Genomic DNA, 26,301 nt, shown 5'->3' with positions numbered 1-26,301 from the left:
AATATTATGAAAAGGATCGACTGTTACTCATCATAGAGATGAGAAGTTGAGTTGCAGATAGGCACAACAAAAGACTGTTGTACATTTAAGTTTTCAGCCAACAAAAGGCCTCCTCCTGAAGTGGAAAATACAAGCACATTCACATTTACACAAGCACACATCACATACACAGGAGCACTGTCTCTGGCCATTGAAGCCAGAGTGTTCGTGTGAATATGTGTGTTTTTTACTTTAGAAGAAGGCCTTTTGGTTGAAAGCTTAAATGTACAGCAAACCTTTTTTGTGCCTGTCTGCAACCCCAATGTCTCCTCTGTATGGTGAGTACCAATCTATGTTTTTCATAATCTTGTCTTTATTCCATTCTGGTTTTTCCACTGTTCAAGTTAATCATCACATTTTTTCCAGCTATCTGATCACACCATAGCAGATGTAGGACAATTCAAAGGACGTCTACACTCAATAGTGTTGAAGTATCCAGATCACACAATATTAGCTGGAGGCAACTTTAGCCTACAGAGTAGGGACTGGGATGTCTATTGATTTACTTAGGTGATGCAGATAGGCAGTCTTCTGTAGTAGTTATGAACCCAAAACTAGTATTAGCTAGTTCGACAACTCACACTCAACGGAAATATTTTAGACCTAGCTACAAACAGGCCTGATCTTATTAACAGTGTCAGTATCAACAGAGGGATTAGTGATCATGACTTCTTCACAGCGATAATATTTACTGAAGTTAATAAATCCATCGATAAGGTTAAGAGAGATTTTATGCTGGAAAGAGCAGATGGGAAGTTGGTAGCATCATCCTTAGACAATGAATGGACATCATTTAGTTCCAGTATAATGGACATGGAGGAATTATGGGCAAAGTTTAAACTGACTGTAAACTGCACTCTAAAGAACTATGTGCCATGTAAGTGGATTAAGGATGGAAAAGACCCATCATGGTTTAATAACAGAATTCAGAAAATGCTGAGAAAACAGACTGTTGCATTCTTGCTTCAAAACAGAATGCAGAAATGCAGACAGGCAAAAGTCACTAAAAATTTTTGCATCTATAAAAAGATGAATCCGTGAAGCATACAACTTCCACTAGCATATCTTAGTGAAAGATCTTGCTGAGAAGCTGAGAAAATTATGGTCCTAAGTAAAATCACTAAGCAGGTTAAAGACTTCTAACCCGTCACTCAATCACCGACCAGTCTGGCATTGCAACAGAAGGCAGTAGAAGGAAAGTTGAAGTTTTGAAACTTTGTGTTTAAAAAAATCATTCACATAGGAGGATCATACAGACATAACACTGTTTCACCATCATACAGACCCCCTTATGGAGGGCGTAGAAATGAGCACCCCGATGTTGAGAAGAAATTGACAAAGTTGAAAACAATTATATTACCAGGTCTGTATGGAATTCCAGGTCTGTATGGAATTCCAGTTCAGTATTACAGAGCATTCTCTGGCACTGGCCCCTTACTTAGCTTGCATTTTTCATCCATTGTGAGGTCCCAAGGAAGTGGAGAAAAGCAGAGATGACTCCTGTACATGAGAACAGTAAAAGAATGGACCTGTAAAATTACAGACCAATATTCTTAACATTGGTTTGATGGAGAATTTCTGAGTATGTTCTGAGTTCAAATACAATAACTTTCCTTGAGACAGAAAAGAGTCTGTCCACAAATCAGCACAGATTAAGAAAGCATCACTCATGTGAAACTCAGCTTGCTCTTTCCTCAAATGATACCCTACAAACCATGTATGAAGGACAGCAGGCTCATTCAATATTTCTAGAGTGTCACAACTGCAGGCTGTTAGCAAAGCTCTGAACATATGGGACAGATTCCTAGATACAGGTGAGGCTCAAAGAATTCTTTAGTATGTTATCCTGGAAGACGAGTGTTCCTCAGAGACAAGGATATCATCAGGAGTGCCCCAGGGAAGATGGATACAGTGTACAGTAGTCTGAGTGTCTGTCTACTCCTGGTGTATTGTATGAGAAATATTGGCATTTAGGAACTGTACAAGGATACAGGATGACAGACAGAATTTCTATTTGGCATGATAACTGGGAACTTGCTCTAGATGTAAAAACATGCAAGTTAATGCATGTGAGTAGGAAAAACAACCATGTGATGTTCGAATCCAGTGTTAGTGATATGATGCTTGAGACAGTCACATCAGTTAAATATGTAGGTGTAACACTGCAAAGCAATATGAAATACAATGAGCAGATAAGGTCAGCAGCAGGGAAGGCAAATGGTCAATTTCAGCTTAGTGGGAAAACTTTACGAAAGTGTGACTTTTCTATAAAGGAAACTGCATATAGACATTAGTGCAACCCATTGTTGAGTACTGCTAGAGTGTTTGATAATGATTGGTGGTTTAGTGCACTAAACAACAAGGTCATCAGTACCCTGCTAGAGTGTTTGGAATCCCAATCAGACTGGATTAAAGGAAGACATCCAAAGTAACTCAGAAGCATGTTGCTAGATTTGTTACCAGTAGATTAGAACAACAGGTATTACAAAGATATTAAGCAAACTCAAATGGGAATCCTTCGAGGGAAGATAATATTCTTCTCAGAAAGCACTAGTGAAAAAATTTAGAGAAACAGCATTTTTAGCTGACCTCAGAACGATTCTTCTGCCACGAACATACTTTCTGTGTATGGACCAGTGACAGGGTAACAAAAATTAGGGCCCATATGGGAATATATCAGCAGCCATTTTCCCCTTGTCGTATTTGCAAGTGGGACAGGAAACAGAATGACTAGGGGTAGTACAAAGTATCTCCTCCATACAGCAGATGACTGGTAGAAAATGTATGTAAACGTAGATGCAGAATGATCAACATGGGCAAAAGGTATCTACCATCCACTTACCTGATAAATTGCAATAGACAGTGACTAGCAAACTGGAAGCAGGTCAAACTAATGGTAAGGCCATATTGTTAAATGTCTAGCCTCATGCTGTTTATAATATGTGTGTATCAACAATAACTTCTCACCAAAGATTTAGCATCCCAAAGGTTAAGCCAACAACAGCCATTCTAGGTAGAATGTCGATGATTCTTCTCCAACTATGGCCTACCACACCTGCAGCCACCAGAAGGATTACACTAGCATTCACAGAAAGCTTCATGTAGATGGAAATCATGTTAAGTGTCCAGCTGTGTACTGTTCACTTTTCCTCACAAGAGGCAGCAATTTTAGTGAGCATCCCTATGTGCATAATGGATTGTAGATCAATGGAGTTCTATCCTTCTCATTCACTAATTCCACTTGCAAGTGACTGACACATTTTGATTTTATCATATGTTTTCTTTAAGTTCTGGAAACACATGAAAATTGTATGGGGCCAAGTTGGTACTGTATGGAGGATGATTGATGACCGTAAATCCAAGGCATCAGGTTGCTGCAGATGTTGCAGCACTCGTATGTGGTCTGGCATTCTCACACTGAAGGGAGGGTGCTCCATGTGAGGACAAATTCCTTGAATTTGAAACTATTACAGCAAACGATGCACCCATGGTCTACATGTAAGATCTTTGATTAGTAATCAAAATATCCTCAGTCCCAATTCAGAACCCACCATCACTTAAATAATGATTAATAATCATCACTGATGACCAAAGACCTATGGTGTAAGAAGTCACACTCATTCTGCCAACAGCCTTGTCAAAGAGGGCAGAAGAGGGGACAGAGGTTCAGGCCACTCTCTTGTCCTTGTGGTGGGAAACTGTCCCTAAAGACAGAAAAATCAGAAATGATCAATTGCATGAGGGTGCAGAAGGCAATGGAAACTACTGCATTAAAGACACACAAAGTATATGTGCAGGACATGTGGCCTGCAATTGAACAAGTGTCTTGGTAATCTCTACGTTGGCAAAAGATTCCAGAATAGTCCTCCATTCACATCTCCAGGAGGGGACTGCCAAGGGGAAGTGACTAAGAGAAAAAGATTGAATAACGAACAAATGGATAACATTCCATGAGTCAGGGCTTCGAACGTCAGAAGCTTGAACATGGTAGTGAAGTTAGAAGACCTGAAAAGGGAAATGTAAAGGCTCAATTTAGATATAGTAAGGGTTAGTGAAGAGAAATAGAAAGAAGACAAGGATTTCTGGTGAGATGAGTATAGGGTAATATCAACAGCAGCAAAAAATGGTACAACAGGAGTAGGATTTGTTATGAATAGGGAGGTACAGTAGATAGTGTGTTACTGTGAATAGTTCAGTGATACGATGGTTCTTAACAGAATCGACTACAAACCAACACTGACAATGATAGTTCAGGTATACATGCCAATGTCCCAAGCTGAAGAAACACAGAAAGTATATGAGGATACTGAAAGGGTAATACAGTACGTAAAGCGAGATAAAAATCTAATAGCCACGAGGGACTGGAATGCTGTTGTATGGAAAAGAGTAGAAGAAAAGGTTATGGGAGAGTATGGGCTTGAGACAAGGTATGATGGTGGTGGTGGTTCGTGTTTAACGTCCCGTCGACAACGAGGTCATTAGAGACGGAGCGCAAGCTCGGGTTAGGGTAGGATTGGGAAGAAAATCGGCCGTGCCCTTTCAAAGGAACCATCCCGGGATTTGCCTGAAACGATTTAGGGAAATCACGGAAAACCTAAATCAGGATGGCTGGAGACGGGATTGAACCGTCGTCCTCCCGAATGCGAGTCCAGTGTGCTAAGCACTGTGTGAGACAAGGTGTGAGTTAGGAGAAACGTCTAATTGAGGTCGGTAATAAATAGCACCTAGTAATAGCGAATACCCCGTTCAAGAATCACAAGAGGAGGTGGTATACTTGGAAAAGGCCGAGAGATGAGGGAAGATTTCAGTTAGATTACATCATGGTCAGCCAGATTCTGAAATCAGATACTGAATTGTAAGTCATGCCCATGGACGGATGTAGACTCAGATCACAATGTAGTGATGAGGAGTACACTGAAGTTTAAGAGACTAGTCAGGAAGAATCAATTCGCAAAGAAGTGGGATATGGAAGTAATAATGAATTCTGAGATACGCTTCAAGTTCTCTAAGGCTATATATATACAGCAGTAAGGATTAGTTCAGTAGGTAGTACAGTTGAAGAGGAATGGACATCACAGAAATTGGGAAAGAAAAATATAGGTACAAAAAAAGTAACTGCGGAGAAGCCATGGGTAACAGAAGAAATACTTCAGTTGACTGATGAAAGAAGAAAATACAAAAATGTTCAGGAAATTCAGGAATACAGAAAAACAAATTGCTGAGGAATGATATATGAAATGAAGGGAAGCTAAGGCCAAATGGCTGCATGAGAAATGTGAAGAAATCAAAAAGCAATGATTATCAGAAGGACTGACGCAGTATACAGGAAAATCAGAAAAACCTTTAGTGAAATTAAAAGCAAGGGTGGTAACATTAAGAGTGCAGTGGGAATTCCACTGTCAAATGCAGAGGAGAGAGTGGATAAGTGGAAAAGGTACACTGAAGGCCTCTATGAGGGGAAGATTTGTGTGATGTGATAGAAGAAGAAACATGAGTTGACAGGGAAGAGAGAGGAAATCCAGTATTAGAATCAAAATTTAGATATCGGATAAGGCAGAACGGATAGAGAAAATTCCATCAGAATTTCTAAAATCATTGGGGAAAATAGCCACAAAATGACTATTCACACTGGCGTGTAGAACGTATGTGATTGGCAATGTATCATCTGACTTTCAGAGAAATATGATCGACACAATTACGAAGACTGTACGAGCTGACAAGTGTAATAATTATCGCACAATTAGCTTAACAGCTTGTGCATGCAAGTTGCTGAAATGGAAGCAAGACTAAAGCAAAAAAAAAGACATGTTCCTAGGATTTGTCAACCTGGAAAAAGTGTTCGAAAATGTCAAATGATACACGCTGTTTGAAATTCTGAGGAAAATAGGGGTAAGCGAAAGGGAAAGGCGGGTAATATACAATATGTACAAAAGCCAAGAGGGAATAATAAAAGTGGATGGCCATGAACAAAGTGCTCAAATTAAATAGGTTGTAAGGCAGGGATGTAGTCTTTCGCCCCTACTGTCCAGTCTCTACATCAAGGAATCAATGATGGAAATAAAAGAGAGGTTCAAGAGTGGAATTAAAATTCAAGATGAAAAGATATCAATGATACGGTTCAATGATAGCATTGCTATCTTGAATGAAAGTGAAGAAGAATTCCACAATCTGATGAATGGAATGAACAGTCTAACGAGTACACACACACACACACACAAAACCTGGTAGCAATGATGCACCAGCTGCACACACTGTGACAGAATTCAGTTCTGTGGTGTGACAGTGGTGATGAGTTATGTGGGGTTGAGTGGGTGGAGAGAGAAAGGGGGGCAGGGACCATGTGTTGGTGAAGGCTGGCTGACCAATCCAAGAAAAAGGCAGCAGCTTTGTGGGATAGGGATGTGGCACCAGTAGGTTCAAATACAATACAAGTTCTGCTGGACAAGGACAGAGAAGGCAACTGACTACTTTGAGTAGCGATCTTGGTACTCATCTAAGTGTCTTATGGAAGCCATGCAGAGCATAAGTCCGACTGGGCAAATGTGATTTGAGCCTTGTTACTCCTGTGTTTCCCACACACTAAGCAAACAAATACATATCATGGTCCAGATTTCATTCATTCATTCATTCATTCATTCATATTCTCTCTCTCTCTCTCTCTCTCTCTCTCTCTCTCTCTCTCTCTCTCTCTCTCTCTCTCTCTCTCTTTTTAATATTGAAAACTTGATACATTAGTGTATTTTTACCTTTGTCAAGCTGTGGAGGAGGTCTATACTTGTATCCCGGCTGTGACCAAAACACAGGTACTGAGCCTCTTACTTGAACAAATGACACTTGATGATGGTGATAAGAAATAATTTGCTCTGTTTCCACATAATTTGCACATTTTCCATTCTCATCTACACCACGACGTTTGTAACGGGTACCAGCTCTGAAGCGACTTCGGCGAGATATTAAGCATAATGTGAATGTCTGCAAGCAATAATGTTATTACAAAATTGAAATAATTTTAAACACTTTGAACAATGTGATACATGCTTATTTTAAGTAAAATTAAGGGTTTATGTACATCAAGTAAGCTGAACCTTTGCTGTCAGTTAATTTTTCTTAAGTCACTGCCAATGAAAAAATGGAGTTATGGGGTACAAAAATTTAAAGTTAATGAGCAAACAAATAAAACTAACTTAAAAAAAATTACAAATGACATTCAACAATCAGAAAATGTGCATTAACTTATAGTAATCGAGGAACCATTAACAACATTCATAAAAAGCACAAATTCAACACTTGATAACATCAACATATTTTCTTTTATTTACAGCAGCATTGACATGGCAGGGCTATTATGATTAGGACTGCCACTGTTACATACAATTTATGGTCTACGCTTTAAAAATAAAATGGAAGAAAAATTACACGTTCTAGTTTACTTGTTAGGCAACAAACACACATATTCAACAGAAGCTGCTCTAACAAGGGAAATTCCACACCACATCCCCCACAGATAAGTGGCCCAGTGGATAGACTATCAAACACTAAACACGGATCAAGTATGGAAACAATAAGAAGGTGTACTGAACTGTGAAAAAAGAAGCAAAATAGAAACAGTGAATTGTCCAATCTGAAAATATGCAACCTCACACGAATTGCAAGAACTGTAATGCTGTGGTTGTGTGGTCATGGTGTTGTACTGTGAAGCGGGAGATCCATGTTCAAATCTCCTTTGTGCCCTATTTTCTATTTCCTTCACAAATTTGTGAACTGTTCATCCGGTCACTGACATGTCTGTTCTCATTCTGTAGTCTTGGCAACTGTCATGCTGTACATTGGTTATAGAACATGAGTCATGGGATACGAATGTATTATTGTTGCAAGTAAATGTGATTAACTGTAAGAGCAGGCTATTAGCTGCACAGACCTCTCATAGTAATGAAAACAACAAATAAATAGGTGTGAAATGGCACGAAGGATTTCAAGAACCAAAACTTCCAAAACTGGGGTGCAAGAGTCGTAACACATGGTACTTGTGGAGGACAAATAGGAGGTACACACATCTGGAGGTCCCTTCGATACACCTCGCAGTAGCAAATGGACGTTACAACATGACACAGAAACAAGTCTGAATACAGCGAACAGACAAATCAGTAACTGGACGGACAGTTCATAATTTTGTGATAAAATATGGGGGAGATTTGAACATGGATCCCCTTTCACACTCCAACACTATTACCACATAACCATGACACCATGGCTATTCAAATTCAGTTGATGTTGCAAACCTTCTATTTTCACTCTTGATCAGTGTTCAGATTTGGTCGGGCTATTCACTGCAACATCTTACCACTAAATCTGAGAACGGGGGCAATGGGCAGTTTCCCTTGTTAGTAAGTGTATCAAAATTTAAATCTCTAAAATTAACTACACCACCTGGAAAGAGACAGAGAGAGAGAGAGAGAGAGAGAGAGAGAGAGAGAGAGAGAGAGAGAGAGAGAGAGAGAGGCACACAATGGCCACTGTTTTGAGTGGCGCAGTGCAGTGGTCTGCTCATCTACGCAGTAAGCAAAAGACATGGGTTCAGCACCAATTTTCAACTTTCCCCATTGATTTAAATCATTACCCACAGGCAACTAATGTCATCAATTCCATTGCATCTTGATTCACAGTGGCTGCATGGTCAAAATGGTGACACTTTTTTTAGTCATGTCCAAGAGAACAGACACCACGTATGTGTTAAATATTGCTCAATCATAAAATTCCTTTTGGGTTGAATGTTTATTTAGACTAATGGTGATAATGTCACCTCTGTCTTGGAAATGTGTGTCTCCTCTGATATAAATATATGATAACCCATCCTTTAAAGTAGTCCTACAGTAGCAACTTGCTCCATCATATGATGATAGCACTATAATCTGTTTCTCATTGCCTTTACACCAGTGTTCTTTAATGTATATCACCACTTTATAATATTTTATTTGAGGACAAGTGGAAAAAATGGGAGCGGTTGTTGGGAAGTAAGTAGTGGGCTGTATTATAGCAGCTGTAACTAATGGTTTCACTGGGGGTAGAGTGTAGTAGGGAGAACCCTGGTGAGGTCACAGACACCCTCTCTGGAGTGTGAAATACAAAGCAGGAACTGGTGAACACGCAAGCAGGAAGGAAGGTATGTGCCCTTCAAGCAAATTTGGATGAAGTTAGGAAAGACTGAGTGAGGATGAGAAAACATAGCAGTAAGAGTGCTGGTTGGGAACTGGCAGTTTGTAGGAAGGCTAGTAGTAAGAGGATGTGACCTTAATAATATTGTTGGGTCTACCAATAACAGGTTACAGCTGTCAGAATTAACACGAGAGGAACTTGATGATAGTGTAGGAGTAGGGAATGTGTAGCAGACAATAGCCACAAGTAGGAAGGCTACAACTAACACTGGTGTCATGAAGAAGAGAGTACTGCTATGATACAAGCTTGGCAGAGAGATAAGCCTTCAGTCACACAAGAAGTTAGGGAAAAAATATCACATCAGCAGCATTTCCAAGGTGATTGTTGGGCTGAATCAGATAATTGAGGGTTTAGTGCAGGGGTCGTCAAACTGCAGCCTGCGAGCCGCAGGTGACCAAGATCATAATTTCGTGCTGCCCATGACCCTCCTCGGCTTCGCACAGGTATCTACTTGTCTGGTGTTGTGGTGTTTTGTTTACAGAAACTGTGGAGAATTGTTATTAAAGTCAGGGAAGTAATTAGGTAAATGAAAACCATCCACCACTTTCATTTAACGTGCCACTTTCCAGTGTTCCACAATGCGAAAGGTGTGAGCGGCCTGCTAGCAAACAATGTGAGCCATGCATCAAACTAGCCGCATACCCACGGCCACTCGTTTGTCGGCGACGAGCTTGTCCCGCAGATGCCTCATTGTTAAGTCATGTCAGTGTGTCAGTCGTGAACAAAGTTTCGGTCCCCCTGTGCTTTCGTCGCGTATTGAGTGTATTTGTGCTGATATAATTATTAGTGGAATAAATAGTGTCTGATGTACCCTCAAGAACAGTGACTAAGAGGAAAATATGTGAAGAGAAGGTACTGCTACTTGCTTAATATGCTGGGATACTATTGTGGGACTGAAGAGAATTTAATCTGCCACTACACAAGCAAGCAAGCACAATTCATTTACAGTAGCTTTTCCTTTGAGTTCACATGAAAGAGAGGAAAAAGTTGCTCATCTAAAATCTACCATTTATCGTCAACAAAATGTTATGTTAACAGCAGTTGGGCAAAGTGGGGCTGTCACAAGATCATCATACCGAGTATGTAATATTCTGGCAAAAAATATGAAAGCTTTCACTGATGGTGAATTAGTGAAGCAATGTATGATGACTGTTTCTGAAACTTTGTTTCAAAGTTTCTCCAACAGTATACAAATATCAGCTGAAATAAATAAGCTCACACTTTCAAGATATACCTGTCGACGTTGTATAGAAGATATTTCAAAATATATGTTTGAGGCAGTAATTAATCAAAGCAAACTATGCCAATACTTCAGTTTTGCATGTGATTTCAGTACAGATTTAGCTTCAATGGCCCAGTTTTCAATATTTGTACATTACTGCACAAATGATGGAGTAATAGGGGAAGATTTTTTAGCAATTATAACCATGAAAGATCACACAATAGGATGTGATTCTGATGATGCAATTAAAGAATTTGCAAAAAAAAAAAAAAAAAGACTTACCTATTAGCAAATTAATATCAGTATGTACAGATGATTGTCCGTCAATGACGGGTATCAACAATGGTTTGATAGCACTGATTAAGAAGGAATGGAATTTGCCAAATTTACTCTCCCTTCACTGCTTACTACATCAAGAAAGTTTGGCACGTCAAATTTCAAATACCAAATTGAAGAATGTTATGCAAACGGTTATAAGCGTTATAAATTTCATTTGTGCCTGTGAACTTAATCATCAAAAATTTAAAGAACTTCTCCAGGAATTGCAAGCTTGTTACACTGATGTTCACCTATGTACTGCTGTCAGAAGGCTAAGCAAAGGAAAAGTGCTAGAACAGTTTGTCAATTTGAAATCTGAAACTATTTTACTCTTACAACAAAGTGGCAATAATTATCCTGAACTTGATGATGATGAATGGTGGATACTTACAGCTTTTCTGACTGATATTACACAAAAATTCAACACACTTAACTTTCCTATTACAAGGACCAAACAAGATAATCACACTCCACGAGCAAATTACAGGTGAGGAGGGGAGGGGGCCCACTCCCGGTGGCGAGGGGGCCCACTCCAGGTGGCGAAGGGAGGGGAGGGAAGGGGAGGGGGGCCCACTCCTGAGGCGCGAGCGGGCCCAGGGGCACACTCCAGGGAGTAGGGCGGGGGCCTGGAGCACACTCCAGTGAGTAAGGGCGGCGGCCGGGAGCACACTCCAGTGAGTAAGGGCGGCGGCCGGGAGCACACTCCAGTGAGTAAGGGCGGCGGCCGGGAGCACACTCCAGTGAGTAAGGGCGGCGGCCGGGAGCACACTCCAGTGAGTAAGGGCGGCGGCCGGGAGCACACTCCAGTGAGTAAGGGCGGCGGCCGGGAGCACACTCCAGTGAGTAGGGCGGGGGCCGGGAGCACACTCAGCACTCTCCAGTGAGTAGGGCGGGGGCCGGGAGCACACTCAGCACTCTCCAGTGAGTAGGGCGGGGGCCGGGAGCACACTCAGCACTCTCCAGTGAGTAGGGCGGGGGCCGGGAGCACACTCAGCACTCTCCAGTGAGTAGGGCGGGGGCCGGGAGCACACTCAGCACTCTCCAGTGAGTAGGGCGGGGGCCGGGAGCACACTCAGCACTCTCCAGTGAGTAGGGCGGGGGCCGGGAGCACACTCAGCACTCTCCAGTGAGTAGGGCGGGGGCCGGGAGCACACTCAGCACTCTCCAGTGAGTAGGGCGGGGGCCGGGAGCACACTCAGCACTCTCCAGTGAGTAGGGCGGGGGCCGGGAGCACACTCAGCACTCTCCAGTGAGTAGGGCGGGGGCCGGGAGCACACTCAGCACTCTCCAGTGAGTAGGGCGGGGGCCAGGAGCACTCAGCACTCTCCAGTGAGTAGGGCGGGGGCCAGGAGCACTCAGCACTCTCCAGTGAGTAGGGCGGGGGCCAGGAGCACTCAGCACTCTCCACTGAGTAGGGCGGGGGCCAGGAGCACTCAGCACTCTCCACTGAGTAGGGCGGGGGCCAGGAGCACTCAGCACTCTCCACTGAGTAGGGCGGGGGCCAGGAGCACTCAGCACTCTCCACTGAGTAGGGCGGGGGCCAGGAGCACTCAGCACTCTCCACTGAGTAGGGCGGGGGCCAGGAGCACTCAGCACTCTCCACTGAGTAGGGCGGGGGCCAGGAGCACTCAGCACTCTCCACTGAGTAGGGCGGGGGCCAGGAGCACTCAGCACTCTCCACTGAGTAGGGCGGGGGCCAGGAGCACTCAGCACTCTCCACTGAGTAGGGCGGGGGCCAGGAGCACTCTCCACTGAGTAGGGCGGGGGCCAGGAGCACTCTCCACTGAGTAGGGCGGGGGCCAGGAGCACTCTCCAGTGAGTAGGGCGGGGGCCAGGAGCACTCTCCAGTGAGTAGGGCGGGGGCCAGGAGCACTCTCCAGTGAGTAGGGCGGGGGCCAGGAGCACTCTCCAGTGAGTAGGGCGGGGGCCAGGAGCACTCTCCAGTGAGTAGGGCGGGGGCCAGGAGCACTCTCCAGTGAGTAGGGCGGGGGCCAGGAGCACTCTCCAGTGAGTAGGGCGGGGGCCAGGAGCACTCTCCAGTGAGTAGGGCGGGGGCCAGGAGCACTCTCCAGTGAGTAGGGCGGGGGCCAGGAGCACTCTCCAGTGAGTAGGGCGGGGGCCAGGAGCACTCTCCAGTGAGTAGGGCGGGGGCCAGGAGCACTCTCCAGGGAGTAGGGCGGGGGCCAGGAGCACTCTCCAGGGAGTAGGGCGGGGGCCAGGAGCACTCTCCAGGGAGTAGGGCGGGGGCCAGGAGCACTCTCCAGGGAGTAGGGCGGGGGCCAGGAGCACTCTCCAGGGAGTAGGGCGGGGGCCAGGAGCACTCTCCAGGGAGTAGGGCGGGGGCCAGGAGCACTCTCCAGGGAGTAGGGCGGGGGCCAGGAGCACTCTCCAGGGAGTAGGGCGGGGGCCAGGAGCACTCTCCAGGGAGTAGGGCGGGGGCCAGGAGCACTCTCCAGGGAGTAGGGCGGGGGCCAGGAGCACTCTCCAGGGAGTAGGGCGGGGGCCAGGAGCACTCTCCAGGGAGTAGGGCGGGGGCCAGGAGCACTCTCCAGGGAGTAGGGCGGGGGCCAGGAGCACTCTCCAGGGAGTAGGGCGGGGGCCAGGAGCACTCTCCAGGGAGTAGGGCGGGGGCCAGGAGCACTCTCCAGGGAGTAGGGCGGGGGCCAGGAGCACTCTCCAGGGAGTAGGGCGGGGGCCAGGAGCACTCTCCAGGGAGTAGGGCGGGGGCCAGGAGCACTCTCCAGGGAGTAGGGCGGGGGCCAGGAGCACTCTCCAGGGAGTAGGGCGGGGGCCAGGAGCACTCTCCAGGGAGTAGGGCGGGGGCCAGGAGCACTCTCCAGGGAGTAGGGCGGGGGCCAGGAGCACTCTCCAGGGAGTAGGGCGGGGGCCAGGAGCACTCTCCAGGGAGTAGGGCGGGGGCCAGGAGCACTCTCCAGGGAGTAGGGCGGGGGCCAGGAGCACTCTCCAGGGAGTAGGGGGCGGCCAGGAGCACTCTCCAGGGAGTAGGGGGCGGCCAGGAGCACTCTCCAGGGAGTAGGGGGCGGCCAGGAGCACTCTCCAGGGAGTAGGGGGCGGCCAGGAGCACTCTCCAGGGAGTAGGGGGCGGCCAGGAGCACTCTCCAGGGAGTAGGGGGCGGCCAGGAGCACTCTCCAGGGAGTAGGGGGCGGCCAGGAGCACTCTCCAGGGAGTAGGGGGCGGCCAGGAGCACTCTCCAGGGAGTAGGGGGCGGCCAGGAGCACTCTCCAGGGAGTAGGGGGCGGCCAGGAGCACTCTCCAGGGAGTAGGGGGCGGCCAGGAGCACTCTCCAGGGAGTAGGGGGCGGCCAGGAGCACTCTCCAGGGAGTAGGGGGCGGCCAGGAGCACTCTCCAGGGAGTAGGGGGCGGCCAGGAGCACTCTCCAGGGAGTAGGGGGCGGCCAGGAGCACTCTCCAGGGAGTAGGGGGCGGCCAGGAGCACTCTCCAGGGAGTAGGGGGCGGCCAGGAGCACTCTCCAGGGAGTAGGGGGCGGCCAGGAGCACTCTCCAGGGAGTAGGGGGCGGCCAGGAGCACTCTCCAGGGAGTAGGGGGCGGCCAGGAGCACTCTCCAGGGAGTAGGGGGCGGCCAGGAGCACTCTCCAGGGAGTAGGGGGCGGCCAGGAGCACTCTCCAGGGAGTAGGGGGCGGCCAGGAGCACTCTCCAGGGAGTAGGGGGCGGCCAGGAGCACTCTCCAGGGAGTAGGGGGCGGCCAGGAGCACTCTCCAGGGAGTAGGGGGCGGCCAGGAGCACTCTCCAGGGAGTAGGGGGCGGCCAGGAGCACTCTCCAGGGAGTAGGGGGCGGCCAGGAGCACTCTCCAGGGAGTAGGGGGCGGCCAGGAGCACTCTCCAGGGAGTCGGGGGCGGCCAGGAGCACTCTCCAGGGAGTCGGGGGCGGCCAGGAGCACTCTCCAGGGAGTAGGGGGCGGCCAGGAGCACTCTCCAGGGAGTAGGGGGCGGCCAGGAGCACTCTCCAGGGAGTCGGGGGCGGCCAGGAGCACTCTCCAGGTAGTCGGGGGCGGCCAGGAGCACTCTCCAGGGAGTCGGGGGCGGCCAGGAGCACTCTCCAGGGAGTCGGGGGCGGCCAGGAGCACTCTCCAGGGAGTCGGGGGCGGCCAGGAGCACTCTCCAGGGAGTCGGGGGCGGCCAGGAGCACTCTCCAGGGAGTCGGGGGCGGCCAGGAGCACTCTCCAGGGAGTCGGGGGCGGCCAGGAGCACTCTCCAGGGAGTCGGGGGCGGCCAGGAGCACTCTCCAGGGAGTCGGGGGCGGCCAGGAGCACTCTCCAGGGAGTAGGGGGCGGCCAGGAGCACTCTCCAGGGAGTAGGGGGCGGCCAGGAGCACTCTCCAGGGAGTAGGGGGCGGCCAGGAGCACTCTCCAGGGAGTAGGGGGCGGCCAGGAGCACTCTCCAGGGAGTAGGGGGCGGCCAGGAGCACTCTCCAGGGAGTAGGGGGCGGCCAGGAGCACTCTCCAGGGAGTAGGGGGCGGCCAGGAGCACTCTCCAGGGAGTAGGGGGCGGCCAGGAGCACTCTCCAGGGAGTAGGGGGCGGCCAGGAGCACTCTCCAGGGAGTACGGGGCGGCCAGGAGCACTCTCCAGGGAGTACGGGGCGGCCAGGAGCACTCTCCAGGGAGTAGGGGGCGGCCAGGAGCACTCTCCAGGGAGTAGGGGGCGGCCAGGAGCACTCTCCAGGGAGTAGGGGGCGGCCAGGAGCACTCTCCAGGGAGTAGGGGGCGGCCAGGAGCACTCTCCAGGGAGTAGGGGGCGGCCAGGAGCACTCTCCAGGGAGTAGGGGGCGGCCAGGAGCACTCTCCAGGGAGTAGGGGGCGGCCAGGAGCACTCTCCAGGGAGTAGGGGGCGGCCAGGAGCACTCTCCAGGGAGTAGGGGGCGGCCAGGAGCACTCTCCAGGGAGTAGGGGGCGGCCAGGAGCACTCTCCAGGGAGTAGGGGGCGGCCAGGAGCACTCTCCAGGGAGTAGGGGGCGGCCAGGAGCACTCTCCAGGGAGTAGGGGGCGGCCAGGAGCACTCTCCAGGGAGTAGGGGGCGGCCAGGAGCACTCTCCAGGGAGTAGGGGGCGGCCAGGAGCACTCTCCAGGGAGTAGGGGGCGGCCAGGAGCACTCTCCAGGGAGTAGGGGGCGGCCAGGAGCACTCTCCAGGGAGTAGGGGGCGGCCAGGAGCACTCTCCAGGGAGTAGGGGGCGGCCAGGAGCACTCTCCAGGGAGTACGGGGCGGCCAGGAGCACTCTCCAGGGAGTAGGGGGCGGCCAGGAGCACTCTCCAGGGAGTAGGGGGCGGCCAGGAGCACTCTCCAGGGAGTAGGGGGCGGCCAGGAGCACTCTCCAGGGAGTAGGGGGCGGCCAGGAGCACTCTCCAGGGAGTACGGGGCGGCCAGGAGCACTCTCCAGGGAGTACGGGGCGGCCAGGAGCACTCTCCAGGGAGTACGGGGCGGCCAGGAGCACTCTCCAGGGAGTACGGGGCGGCCAGGAGCACTCTCCAGGGAGTAGGGGGCGGCCAGGAGCACTCTCCAGGGAGTAGGGGGCGGCCAGGAGCACTCTCCAGGGAGTAGGGGGCGGCCAGGAGCACTCTCCAGGGAGTAGGGGGCGGCCAGGAGCACTCTCCAGGGAGTAGGGGGCGGCCAGGAGCACTCTCCAGGGAGTAGGGGGCGGCCAGGAGCACTCTCCAGGGAGTAGGGGGCGGCCAGGAGCACTCTCCAGGGAGTAGGGGGCGGCCAGGAGCACTCTCCAGGGAGTAGGGGGCGGCCAGGAGCACTCTCCAGGGAGTAGGGGGCGGCCAGGAGCACTCTCCAGGGAGTAGGGGGCGGCCAGGAGCACTCTCCAGGGAGTAGGGGGCGGCCAGGAGCACTCTCCAGGGAGTAGGGGGCGGCCAGGAGCACTCTCCAGGGAGTAGGGGGCGGCCAGGAGCACTCTCCAGGGAGTACGGGGCGGCCAGGAGCACTCTCCAGGGAGTACGGGGCGGCCAGGAGCACTCTCCAGGGAGTACGGGGCGGCCAGGAGCACTCTCCAGGGAGTACGGGGCGGCCAGGAGCACTCTCCAGGGAGTACGGGGCGGCCAGGAGCACTCTCCAGGGAGTACGGGGCGGCCAGGAGCACTCTCCAGGGAGTACGGGGCGGGCCAGGAGCACTCTCCAGGGAGTAGGGGGCGGCCAGGAGCACTCTCCAGGGAGTAGGGGGCGGCCAGGAGCACTCTCCAGGGAGTAGGGGGCGGCCAGGAGCACTCTCCAGGGAGTAGGGGGCGGCCAGGAGCACTCTCCAGGGAGTAGGGGGCGGCCAGGAGCACTCTCCAGGGAGTAGGGGGCGGCCAGGAGCACTCTCCAGGGAGTAGGGGGCGGCCAGGAGCACTCTCCAGGGAGTAGGGGGCGGCCAGGAGCACTCTCCAGGGAGTAGGGGGGCGGCCAGGAGCACTCTCCAGGGAGTAGGGGGCGGCCAGGAGCACTCTCCAGGGAGTCGGGGGCGGCCAGGAGCACTCTCCAGGGAGTCGGGGGCGGCCAGGAGCACTCTCCAGGGAGTCGGGGGCGGCCAGGAGCACTCTCCAGGGAGTCGGGGGCGGCCAGGAGCACTCTCCAGGGAGTCGGGGGCGGCCAGGAGCACTCTCCAGGGAGTCGGGGGCGGCCAGGAGCACTCTCCAGGGAGTCGGGGGCGGCCAGGAGCACTCTCCAGGGAGTAGGGGGCGGCCAGGAGCACTCTCCAGGGAGTAGGGGGCGGCCAGGAGCACTCTCCAGGGAGTAGGGGGCGGCCAGGAGCACTCTCCAGGGAGTAGGGGGCGGCCAGGAGCACTCTCCAGGGTGTAGGGGGCGGCCAGGAGCACTCTCCAGGGAGTAGGGGGCGGCCAGGAGCACTCTCCAGGGAGTAGGGGGCGGCCAGGAGCACTCTCCAGGGAGTAGGGGGCGGCCAGGAGCACTCTCCAGGGAGTAGGGGGCGGCCAGGAGCACTCTCCAGGGAGTAGGGGGCGGCCAGGAGCACTCTCCAGGGAGTAGGGGGCGGCCAGGAGCACTCTCCAGGGAGTAGGGGGCGGCCAGGAGCACTCTCCAGGGAGTAGGGGGCGGCCAGGAGCACTCTCCAGGGAGTAGGGGGCGGCCAGGAGCACTCTCCAGGGAGTACGGGGCGGCCAGGAGCACTCTCCAGGGAGTCGGGGGCGGCCAGGAGCACTCTCCAGGGAGTAGGGGGCGGCCAGGAGCACTCTCCAGGGAGTCGGGGGCGGCCAGGAGCACTCTCCAGGGAGTAGGGGGCGGCCAGGAGCACTCTCCAGGGAGTCGGGGGCGGCCAGGAGCACTCTCCAGGGAGTAGGGGGCGGCCAGGAGCACTCTCCAGGGAGTAGGGGGCGGCCAGGAGCACTCTCCAGGGAGTCGGGGGCGGCCAGGAGCACTCTCCAGGGAGTCGGGGGCGGCCAGGAGCACTCTCCAGGGAGTAGGGGGCGGCCAGGAGCACTCTCCAGGGAGTAGGGGGCGGCAGGAGCACTCTCCAGGGAGTAGGGGGCGGCCAGGAGCACTCTCCAGGGAGTAGGGGGCGGCCAGGAGCACTCTCCAGGGAGTACGGGGCGGCCAGGAGCACTCTCCAGGGAGTAGGGGGCGGCCAGGAGCACTCTCCAGGGAGTAGGGGGCGGCCAGGAGCACTCTCCAGGGAGTACGGGGCGGCCAGGAGCACTCTCCAGGGAGTACGGGGCGGCCAGGAGCACTCTCCAGGGAGTACGGGGCGGCCAGGAGCACTCTCCAGGGAGTAGGGGGCGGCCAGGAGCACTCTCCAGGGAGTCGGGGGCGGCCAGGAGCACTCTCCAGGGAGTAGGGGGCGGCCAGGAGCACTCTCCAGGGAGTCGGGGGCGGCCAGGAGCACTCTCCAGGGAGTAGGGGGGCGGCCAGGAGCACTCTCCAGGGAGTAGGGGGCGGCCAGGAGCACTCTCCCAGGGAGTAGGGGGGCGGCCAGGAGCACTCTCCGAGGGGGAGTTAGGGGGGGGCGGCCAGGAGCACTCTCCAGGGAGTAGGGGGCGGCCAGGAGCACTCTCCAGGGAGTAGGGGGCGGCCAGGAGCACTCTCCAGGGAGTAGGGGGCGGCCAGGAGCACTCTCCAGGGAGTAGGGGCGGCCAGGAGCACTCTCCAGGGAGTAGGGGGCGGCCAGGAGCACTCTCCAGGGAGTAGGGGGCGGCCAGGAGCACTCTCCAGGGAGTAGGGGGCGGCCAGGAGCACTCTCCAGGGAGTAGGGGGCGGCCAGGAGCACTCTCCAGGGAGTAGGGGGCGCCAGGAGCACTCTCCAGGGAGTAGGGGGCGGCCAGGAGCACTCTCCAGGGAGTAGGGGGCGGCCAGGAGCACTCTCCATGGAGTAGGGGGCGGCCAGGAGCACTCTCCATGGAGTACGGGGCGGCCAGGAGCACTCTCCATGGAGTACGGGGCGGCCAGGAGCACTCTCCATGGAGTAGGGGGCGGCCAGGAGCACTCTCCAGGGAGTAGGGGGCGGCCAGGAGCACTCTCCAGGGAGTAGGGGGCGGCCAGGAGCACTCTCCAGGGAGTAGGGGGCGGCCAGGAGCACTCTCCAGGGAGTAGGGGGCGGCCAGGAGCACTCTCCAGGGAGTAGGGGGCGGCCAGGAGCACTCTCCAGGGAGTAGGGGGCGGCCAGGAGCACTCTCCAGGGGAGTAGGGGGCGGCCAGGAGCACTCTCCAGGGAGTAGGGGGCGGCCAGGAGCACTCTCCAGGGAGTAGGGGGCGGCCAGGAGCACTCTCCAGGGAGTAGGGGGGCGGCCAGGAGCACTCTCCAGGGAGTAGGGGGCGGCCAGGAGCACTCTCCAGGGAGTAGGGGCGGCCAGGAGCACTCTCCAGGGAGTAGGGGCGGCCAGGAGCACTCTCCAGGGAGTAGGGGGCGGCCAGGAGCACTCTCCAGGGAGTAGGGGGGCGGCCAGGAGCACTCTCCAGGGAGTAGGGGGCGGCCAGGAGCACTCTCCAGGGAGTAGGGGGCGGCCAGGAGCACTCTCCAGGGAGTAGGGGGCGGCCAGGAGCACTCTCCAGGGAGTAGGGGGCGGCCAGGAGCACTCTCCAGGGAGTAGGGGGCGGCCAGGAGCACTCTCCAGGGAGTAGGGGGCGGCCAGGAGCACTCTCCAGGGAGTAGGGGGCGGCCAGGGAGCACTCTCCAGGGAGTAGGGGGCGGCCAGGAGCACTCTCCAGGGAGTAGGGGGCGGCCAGGAGCACTCTCCAGGGAGTAGGGGGCGGCCAGGAGCACTCTCCAGGGAGTAGGGGGCGGCCAGGAGCACTCTCCAGGGAGTAGGGGGCGGCCAGGAGCACTCTCCAGGGAGTAGGGGGCGGCCAGGAGCACTCTCCAGGGAGTAGGGGGCGGCCAGGAGCACTCTCCAGGGAGTAGGGGGCGGCCAGGAGCACTCTCCAGGGAGTCGGGGGCGGCCAGGAGCACTCTCCAGGGAGTAGGGGGCGGCCAGGAGCACTCTCCAGGGAGTAGGGGGCGGCCAGGAGCACTCTCCAGGGAGTAGGGGGCGGCCAGGAGCACTCTCCAGGGAGTAGGGGGCGGCCAGGAGCACTCTCCAGGGAGTAGGGGGCGGCCAGGAGCACTCTCCAGGAGTAGGGGGCGGCCAGGAGCACTCTCCAGGGGAGTAGGGGGCGGCCAGGAGCACTCTCCAGGGAGTAGGGGCGGCCAGGAGCACTCTCCAGGGAGTAGGGGGCGGCCAGGAGCACTCTCCAGGGAGTAGGGGGCGGCCAGGAGCACTCTCCAGGGAGTAGGGGGCGGCCAGGAGCACTCTCCAGGGAGTCGGGGGCGGCCAGGAGCACCTCTCCAGGGAGTCGGGGGCGGCCAGGAGCACTCTCCAGGGAGTCGGGGGCGGCCAGGAGCACTCTCCAGGGAGTCGGGGGGCGGCCAGGAGCACTCTCCAGGGAGTCGGGGGCGGCCAGGAGCACTCTCCAGGGAGTCGGGGGCGGCCAGGAGCACTCTCCAGGGAGTACGGGGGCGGCCAGGAGCACTCTCCAGGGAGTACGGGGGCGGCCAGGAGCACTCTCCAGGGAGTACGGGGCGGCCAGGAGCACTCTCCAGGGAGTAGGGGGCGGCCAGGAGCACTCTCCAGGGAGTAGGGGGCGGCCAGGAGCACTCTCCAGGGAGTAGGGGGCGGCCAGGAGCACTCTCCAGGGAGTAGGGGGCGGCCAGGAGCACTCTCCAGGGAGTAGGGGGCGGCCAGGAGCACTCTCCAGGGAGTAGGGGGCGGCCAGGAGCACTCTCCAGGGAGTAGGGGGCGGCCAGGAGCACTCTCCAGGGAGTAGGGGGCGGCCAGGAGCACTCTCCAGGGAGTAGGGGGCGGCCAGGAGCACTCTCCAGGGAGTAGGGGGCGGCCAGGAGCACTCTCCAGGGAGTACGGGGCGGCCAGGAGCACTCTCCAGGGAGTAGGGGGCGGCCAGGAGCACTCTCCAGGGAGTAGGGGGCGGCCAGGAGCACTCTCCAGGGAGTCGGGGGCGGCCAGGAGCACTCTCCAGGGAGTCGGGGGCGGCCAGGAGCACTCTCCAGGGAGTCGGGGGGCGGCCAGGAGCACTCTCCAGGAGTAGGGGGCGGCCAGGAGCACTCTCCAGGGAGTAGGGGGCGGCCAGGAGCACTCTCCAGGGAGTAGGGGGCGGCCAGGAGCACTCTCCAGGGAGTAGGGGGCGGCCAGGAGCACTCTCCAGGGAGTAGGGGGCGGCCAGGAGCACTCTCCAGGGAGTAGGGGCGGCCAGGAGCACTCTCCAGGGAGTAGGGGGCGGCCAGGAGCACTCTCCAGGGAGTAGGGGGCGGCAGGAGCACTCTCCAGGGAGTACGGGGCGGCCAGGAGCACTCTCCAGGGAGTAGGGGGCAGGCCAGGAGCACTCTCCAGGGAGTAGGGGGCGGCCAGGAGCACTCTCCAGGAGTAGGGGGCGGCCAGGAGCACTCTCCAGGGAGTAGGGGGCGGCCAGGAGCACTCTCCAGGGAGTAGGGGGCGGCCAGGAGCACTCTCCAGGGAGTAGGGGGGCGGCAGGAGCACTCTCCAGGGAGTAGGGGGGCGGCCAGGAGCACTCTCCAGGGAGTAGGGGGCGGCCAGGAGCACTCTCCAGGGAGTAGGGGGCGGCCAGGAGCACTCTCCAGGGAGTACGGGGCGGCCAGGAGCACTCTCCAGGGAGTACGGGGCGGCCAGGAGCACTCTCCAGGGAGTAACGGGGCGGCCAGGAGCACTCTCCAGGGAGTACGGGGCGGCCAGGAGCACTCTCCAGGGAGTAGGGGGCGGCCAGGAGCACTCTCCAGGGAGTAGGGGGCGGCCAGGAGCACTCTCCAGGGAGTAGGGGGCGGCCAGGAGCACTCTCCAGGGAGTCGGGGGCGGCCAGGAGCACTCTCCAGGGAGTAGGGGCGGCCAGGAGCACTCTCCAGGGAGTCGGGGGCGGCCAGGAGCACTCTCCAGGGAGTAGGGGGCGGCCAGGAGCACTCTCCAGGGAGTAGGGGGCGGCCAGGAGCACTCTCCAGGGAGTAGGGGGCGGCCAGGAGCACTCTCCAGGGAGTAGGGGGCGGCCAGGAGCACTCTCCAGGGAGTAGGGGGCGGCCAGGAGCACTCTCCAGGGAGTAGGGGGCGGCCAGGAGCACTCTCCAGGGAGTAGGGGGCGGCCAGGAGCACTCTCCAGGGAGTAGGGGGCGGCCAGGAGCACTCTCCAGGGAGTAGGGGGCGGCCAGGAGCACTCTCCAGGGAGTAGGGGGCGGCCAGGAGCACTCTCCAGGGAGTCGGGGGCGGCCAGGAGCACTCTCCAGGGAGTAGGGGGCGGCCAGGAGCACTCTCCAGGGAGTACGGGGCGGCCAGGAGCACTCTCCAGGGAGTACGGGGCGGCCAGGAGCACTCTCCAGGGAGTAGGGGGCGGCCAGGAGCACTCTCCAGGGAGTAGGGGGCGGCCAGGAGCACTCTCCAGGGAGTAGGGGGCGGCCAGGAGCACTCTCCAGGGAGTAGGGGGCGGCCAGGAGCACTCTCCAGGGAGTAGGGCGGGGGCCAGGAGCACTCTCCAGGGAGTAGGGCGGGGGCCAGGAGCACTCTCCAGGGAGTAGGGCGGGGGCCAGGAGCACTCTCCAGGGAGTAGGGGGCGGCCAGGAGCACTCTCCAGGGAGTAGGGGGCGGCCAGGAGCACTCTCCAGGGAGTAGGGGGCGGCCAGGAGCACTCTCCAGGGAGTAGGGGGCGGCCAGGAGCACTCTCCAGGGAGTACGGGGCGGCCAGGAGCACTCTCCAGGGAGTAGGGGGCGGCCAGGAGCACTCTCCAGGGAGTAGGGGGCGGCCAGGAGCACTCTCCAGGGAGTACGGGGCGGCCAGGAGCACTCTCCAGGGAGTACGGGGCGGCCAGGAGCACTCTCCAGGGAGTAGGGGGCGGCCAGGAGCACTCTCCAGGGAGTAGGGGGCGGCCAGGAGCACTCTCCAGGGAGTAGGGGGCGGCCAGGAGCACTCTCCAGGGAGTAGGGGGCGGCCAGGAGCACTCTCCAGGGAGTAGGGGGCGGCCAGGAGCACTCTCCAGGGAGTAGGGGGCGGCCAGGAGCACTCTCCAGGGAGTAGGGGGCGGCCAGGAGCACTCTCCAGGGAGTAGGGGGCCCAGGAGCATACACCAGGTGTGGAGGGAACCTGGGAACAAATGGTGGGCGCAGTAATCCTGAATAATGTTATTTTATCCATGATCATTTTCTAGGAATGACACTGCAAGAACTATAGACTTCATCAAATCTGTGAAACGTGGCAAATTTTAGTTCAGAGTATCAGTACTTCAACATATTCCAATGTAGATATTACAAAAAATAATTATTAGAAACTTCTTTTTGCAAATTTTCAGTTGTACTGTCGAAATCAATCTATGAGGATGAATCATGTGAAAAATTTTTGTGTAACATAACATAGTAATAAGGAAAACAGTGTCAGTTGCTACACTTGTTATATGTAGTACACTGGGCTTCAATGGCAGTTTTCATCAGGAACTGAGAGTGTTGAGTATCCTGTTTCTATGGAGCCACATTTACCCAAGCGTGACTCCAGAGAATGCTGCAGCCACTCAATCCATTTAAGGAGAAGACCAATGCAATTCTGTATGTCAGATGTAAACAATTTTAACTGCATAAATGGTGGTTTTGAGATTTTTATCGCATGTGGCTTGTTTAAGTTATACCTTTCTAGGGTTAATTTGTTATATTTACTGGCTGTTATGATAATTTACCTCTAAGTGATATCTTACTTCTGTATTACTATATGAATCGTTAATCACATGCAAATAGCAAACTGCTGTAGGGTTTTATGCTTGGAGCAGTATTTTATGATGGACTCATAAAATAAAATGTGTTCTTTCAATGACTGAAGTAAAAGGATCATGGAATTAGCAGTAAGGTTAAAACAGGTAAGCAAATGAGTATTTCAAGTACTTCAAAAATTAATATTGTGTCCCACAAACTCAATCCACCATCAATCAAGAACTTCCCATCCGTATGGATATCTATTACAGACTGTACAATATTATTCATTGCAATGGAAAGTAACAAAACTATTAATATACATTCCCCAATTTAAGATGATAATGATCTGGATGCTTATCGCCAGTCAACACACTGAATCCAACCCAACTATTGAAGCAGCACTTCCTTCTGATGAAAATGATTAGTTGGAAAACACAAAACTGACAACTGGAATGCTTGTCATATGATGTATCAAGGGTTACAACTCTAGATCTCTTAGAGTGTCACATTTGCATCCAGCAAAATTCATCACATTCTGCATAATAATTACTAATGAAATGACACTGCGAATGGACTGCTGGGTGTTATGACCTTATGTCAATGTTATTGATGGGATCAATAGGTTGCTAACAAATGAAGAATCCCAGGTACGCAACTTTTAATATTAATTTTGGTTGACCATGTGATGTACATATGTAAATGTAACTAAATAAACTTTCTTTGGATTACAAAACACTGCTATTTAAATTCAACTAATGGTAACTTTAATAGTTTTAAGTTGCATTCATTTGGTTGTTTCCTTATGTTTCTTGGTCTCCGTCTTTCTGACTGGTGGCATCTGAGGATAAGTGTAAAGGGTCTGACCATGTAGATAACTCTGATCATGATGAAATTGGCAGGAAATGCAACCTGAAAATGTAATCATACTGCGGCAGAGGATTCTGGCGGTGATGTTCCCTTAAACCATCTAATACCACAACCCTTTTGGAATCTTGTATTCTTTTCCAATCTCATCCCCACTCTCCCAAAGAGGGAATATGTACAATATCAACATTTACATCAATTTAAACTGCTGCTTGAAGATTTTCTTTTGAAGCAATTTGCACTAATTTAAGCTATTCTTTTGACATTATTTACATTGGGCCTCACCAATATGCGCACTGAAGGAAATGTGTTGGATTAAAAGTTGATGTACCACCACAATTTGTACCTTACACAAACTTCAGGTACATGGTAGGAATAATTTTGCTATTGTATTTATGGAGTAATTAACAAAGTTCCAATATGTCTAGTCATCAAAAGACAGTGAATTTTGTGTATTCAAACTAACAACAAAATGTATCCCTAATAGATATATAAAATGATAATTTTTCAGTCAGAATTAACTCCAGTTTTAATTGGTGTTAGTTAATGGAATTTTAATTACAACTATATAGAAATATAAAATTTTACTCACACAAAAATTTAACTAATTGAATCTAGGCCTTTCAATCAACAAAACTAATCTTTCTGTTCACCTGAAAATGATAGGGTGATTATCCTTTAATTAAGTAAAATAATATACTCAAATTAACAAAATACACTCTTGCAATGATAAAATGTGTAATTTATAGTCTTAATAGAAACAGATTCTCTCCTGTCTTTGTATGAAATTATTCACAAGTAAATTTCTATAAAATTTGGGAAAATGAATGTAAAAGTTTTAATTGTTAAATATGCAAATTTAATATGTAACAATGTCAGTAACTGTTTAAAACCACATAAAGGAAGCAATCTGTACACCGCCATAGGTCAGCCTTAGGCCAGTTTAAAATAGTCTGAGGTCAGTCTTACATCTGTCATGAGACAGTCTTAAGTCAGTTTATGCATGTAGATCACCACCGAACATCTAACATGCAAAATAAAACTGTGAAAGAGAAATACTGGAATTTCATTAACCATTGCATGATTCTGGAGTGGTGATGTAATAACATCAAGATCAACCTACGGCAGCATTAAGAAGCACCACCCAGGGTTACAAAAGTTACGTATCATTTGTCTGGTGGAGGATATCCATAATATTGATGTGGTTATTTTTTACCTGTCTCCTCCCCTTGTGTTAAGCAACAACACACATCCCAAACTTAACCTCGCAAAATCATTTACGCTACGTTATATTACAACCACAAGGGTGTTCAATCAAATCATGTGGCTGATAATACTGACAATGGACATGAGATTGCTCATTAAATGTTGCATCTAAAGCCTTGGATGACATTAATACTCTCGCCGCACAAGAAAAGAAATTTGCAAGAGGCTGGAAGTAAGT

At 53.3% G+C, this 26,301-nt stretch overlaps 1 protein-coding gene across 1 annotated transcript in view; it reads right to left on the bottom strand.

Moving 5' to 3' along the window:
- Positions 1 to 26,301, bottom strand: part of LOC126356113 (phosphatidylinositide phosphatase SAC2) — a 374,100-nt gene that overhangs the window by 252,647 nt on the left and 95,152 nt on the right. Inside the window, exon 5 of the mRNA XM_050006814.1 lies at positions 6,786 to 7,011. Coding sequence (XP_049862771.1) covers positions 6,786 to 7,011 — 226 coding nt within the window. The remainder of the gene's footprint in view (positions 1 to 6,785; positions 7,012 to 26,301) is intronic.

Source organism: Schistocerca gregaria, chromosome 3, assembly GCF_023897955.1.
Source record: "Schistocerca gregaria isolate iqSchGreg1 chromosome 3, iqSchGreg1.2, whole genome shotgun sequence".
Lineage (NCBI taxonomy): Eukaryota > Metazoa > Arthropoda > Insecta > Orthoptera > Acrididae > Schistocerca > Schistocerca gregaria.
The sequence above is the reverse complement of the archived record's forward strand: the minus strand, read 5'-3'. Positions and strand labels throughout refer to the sequence as shown.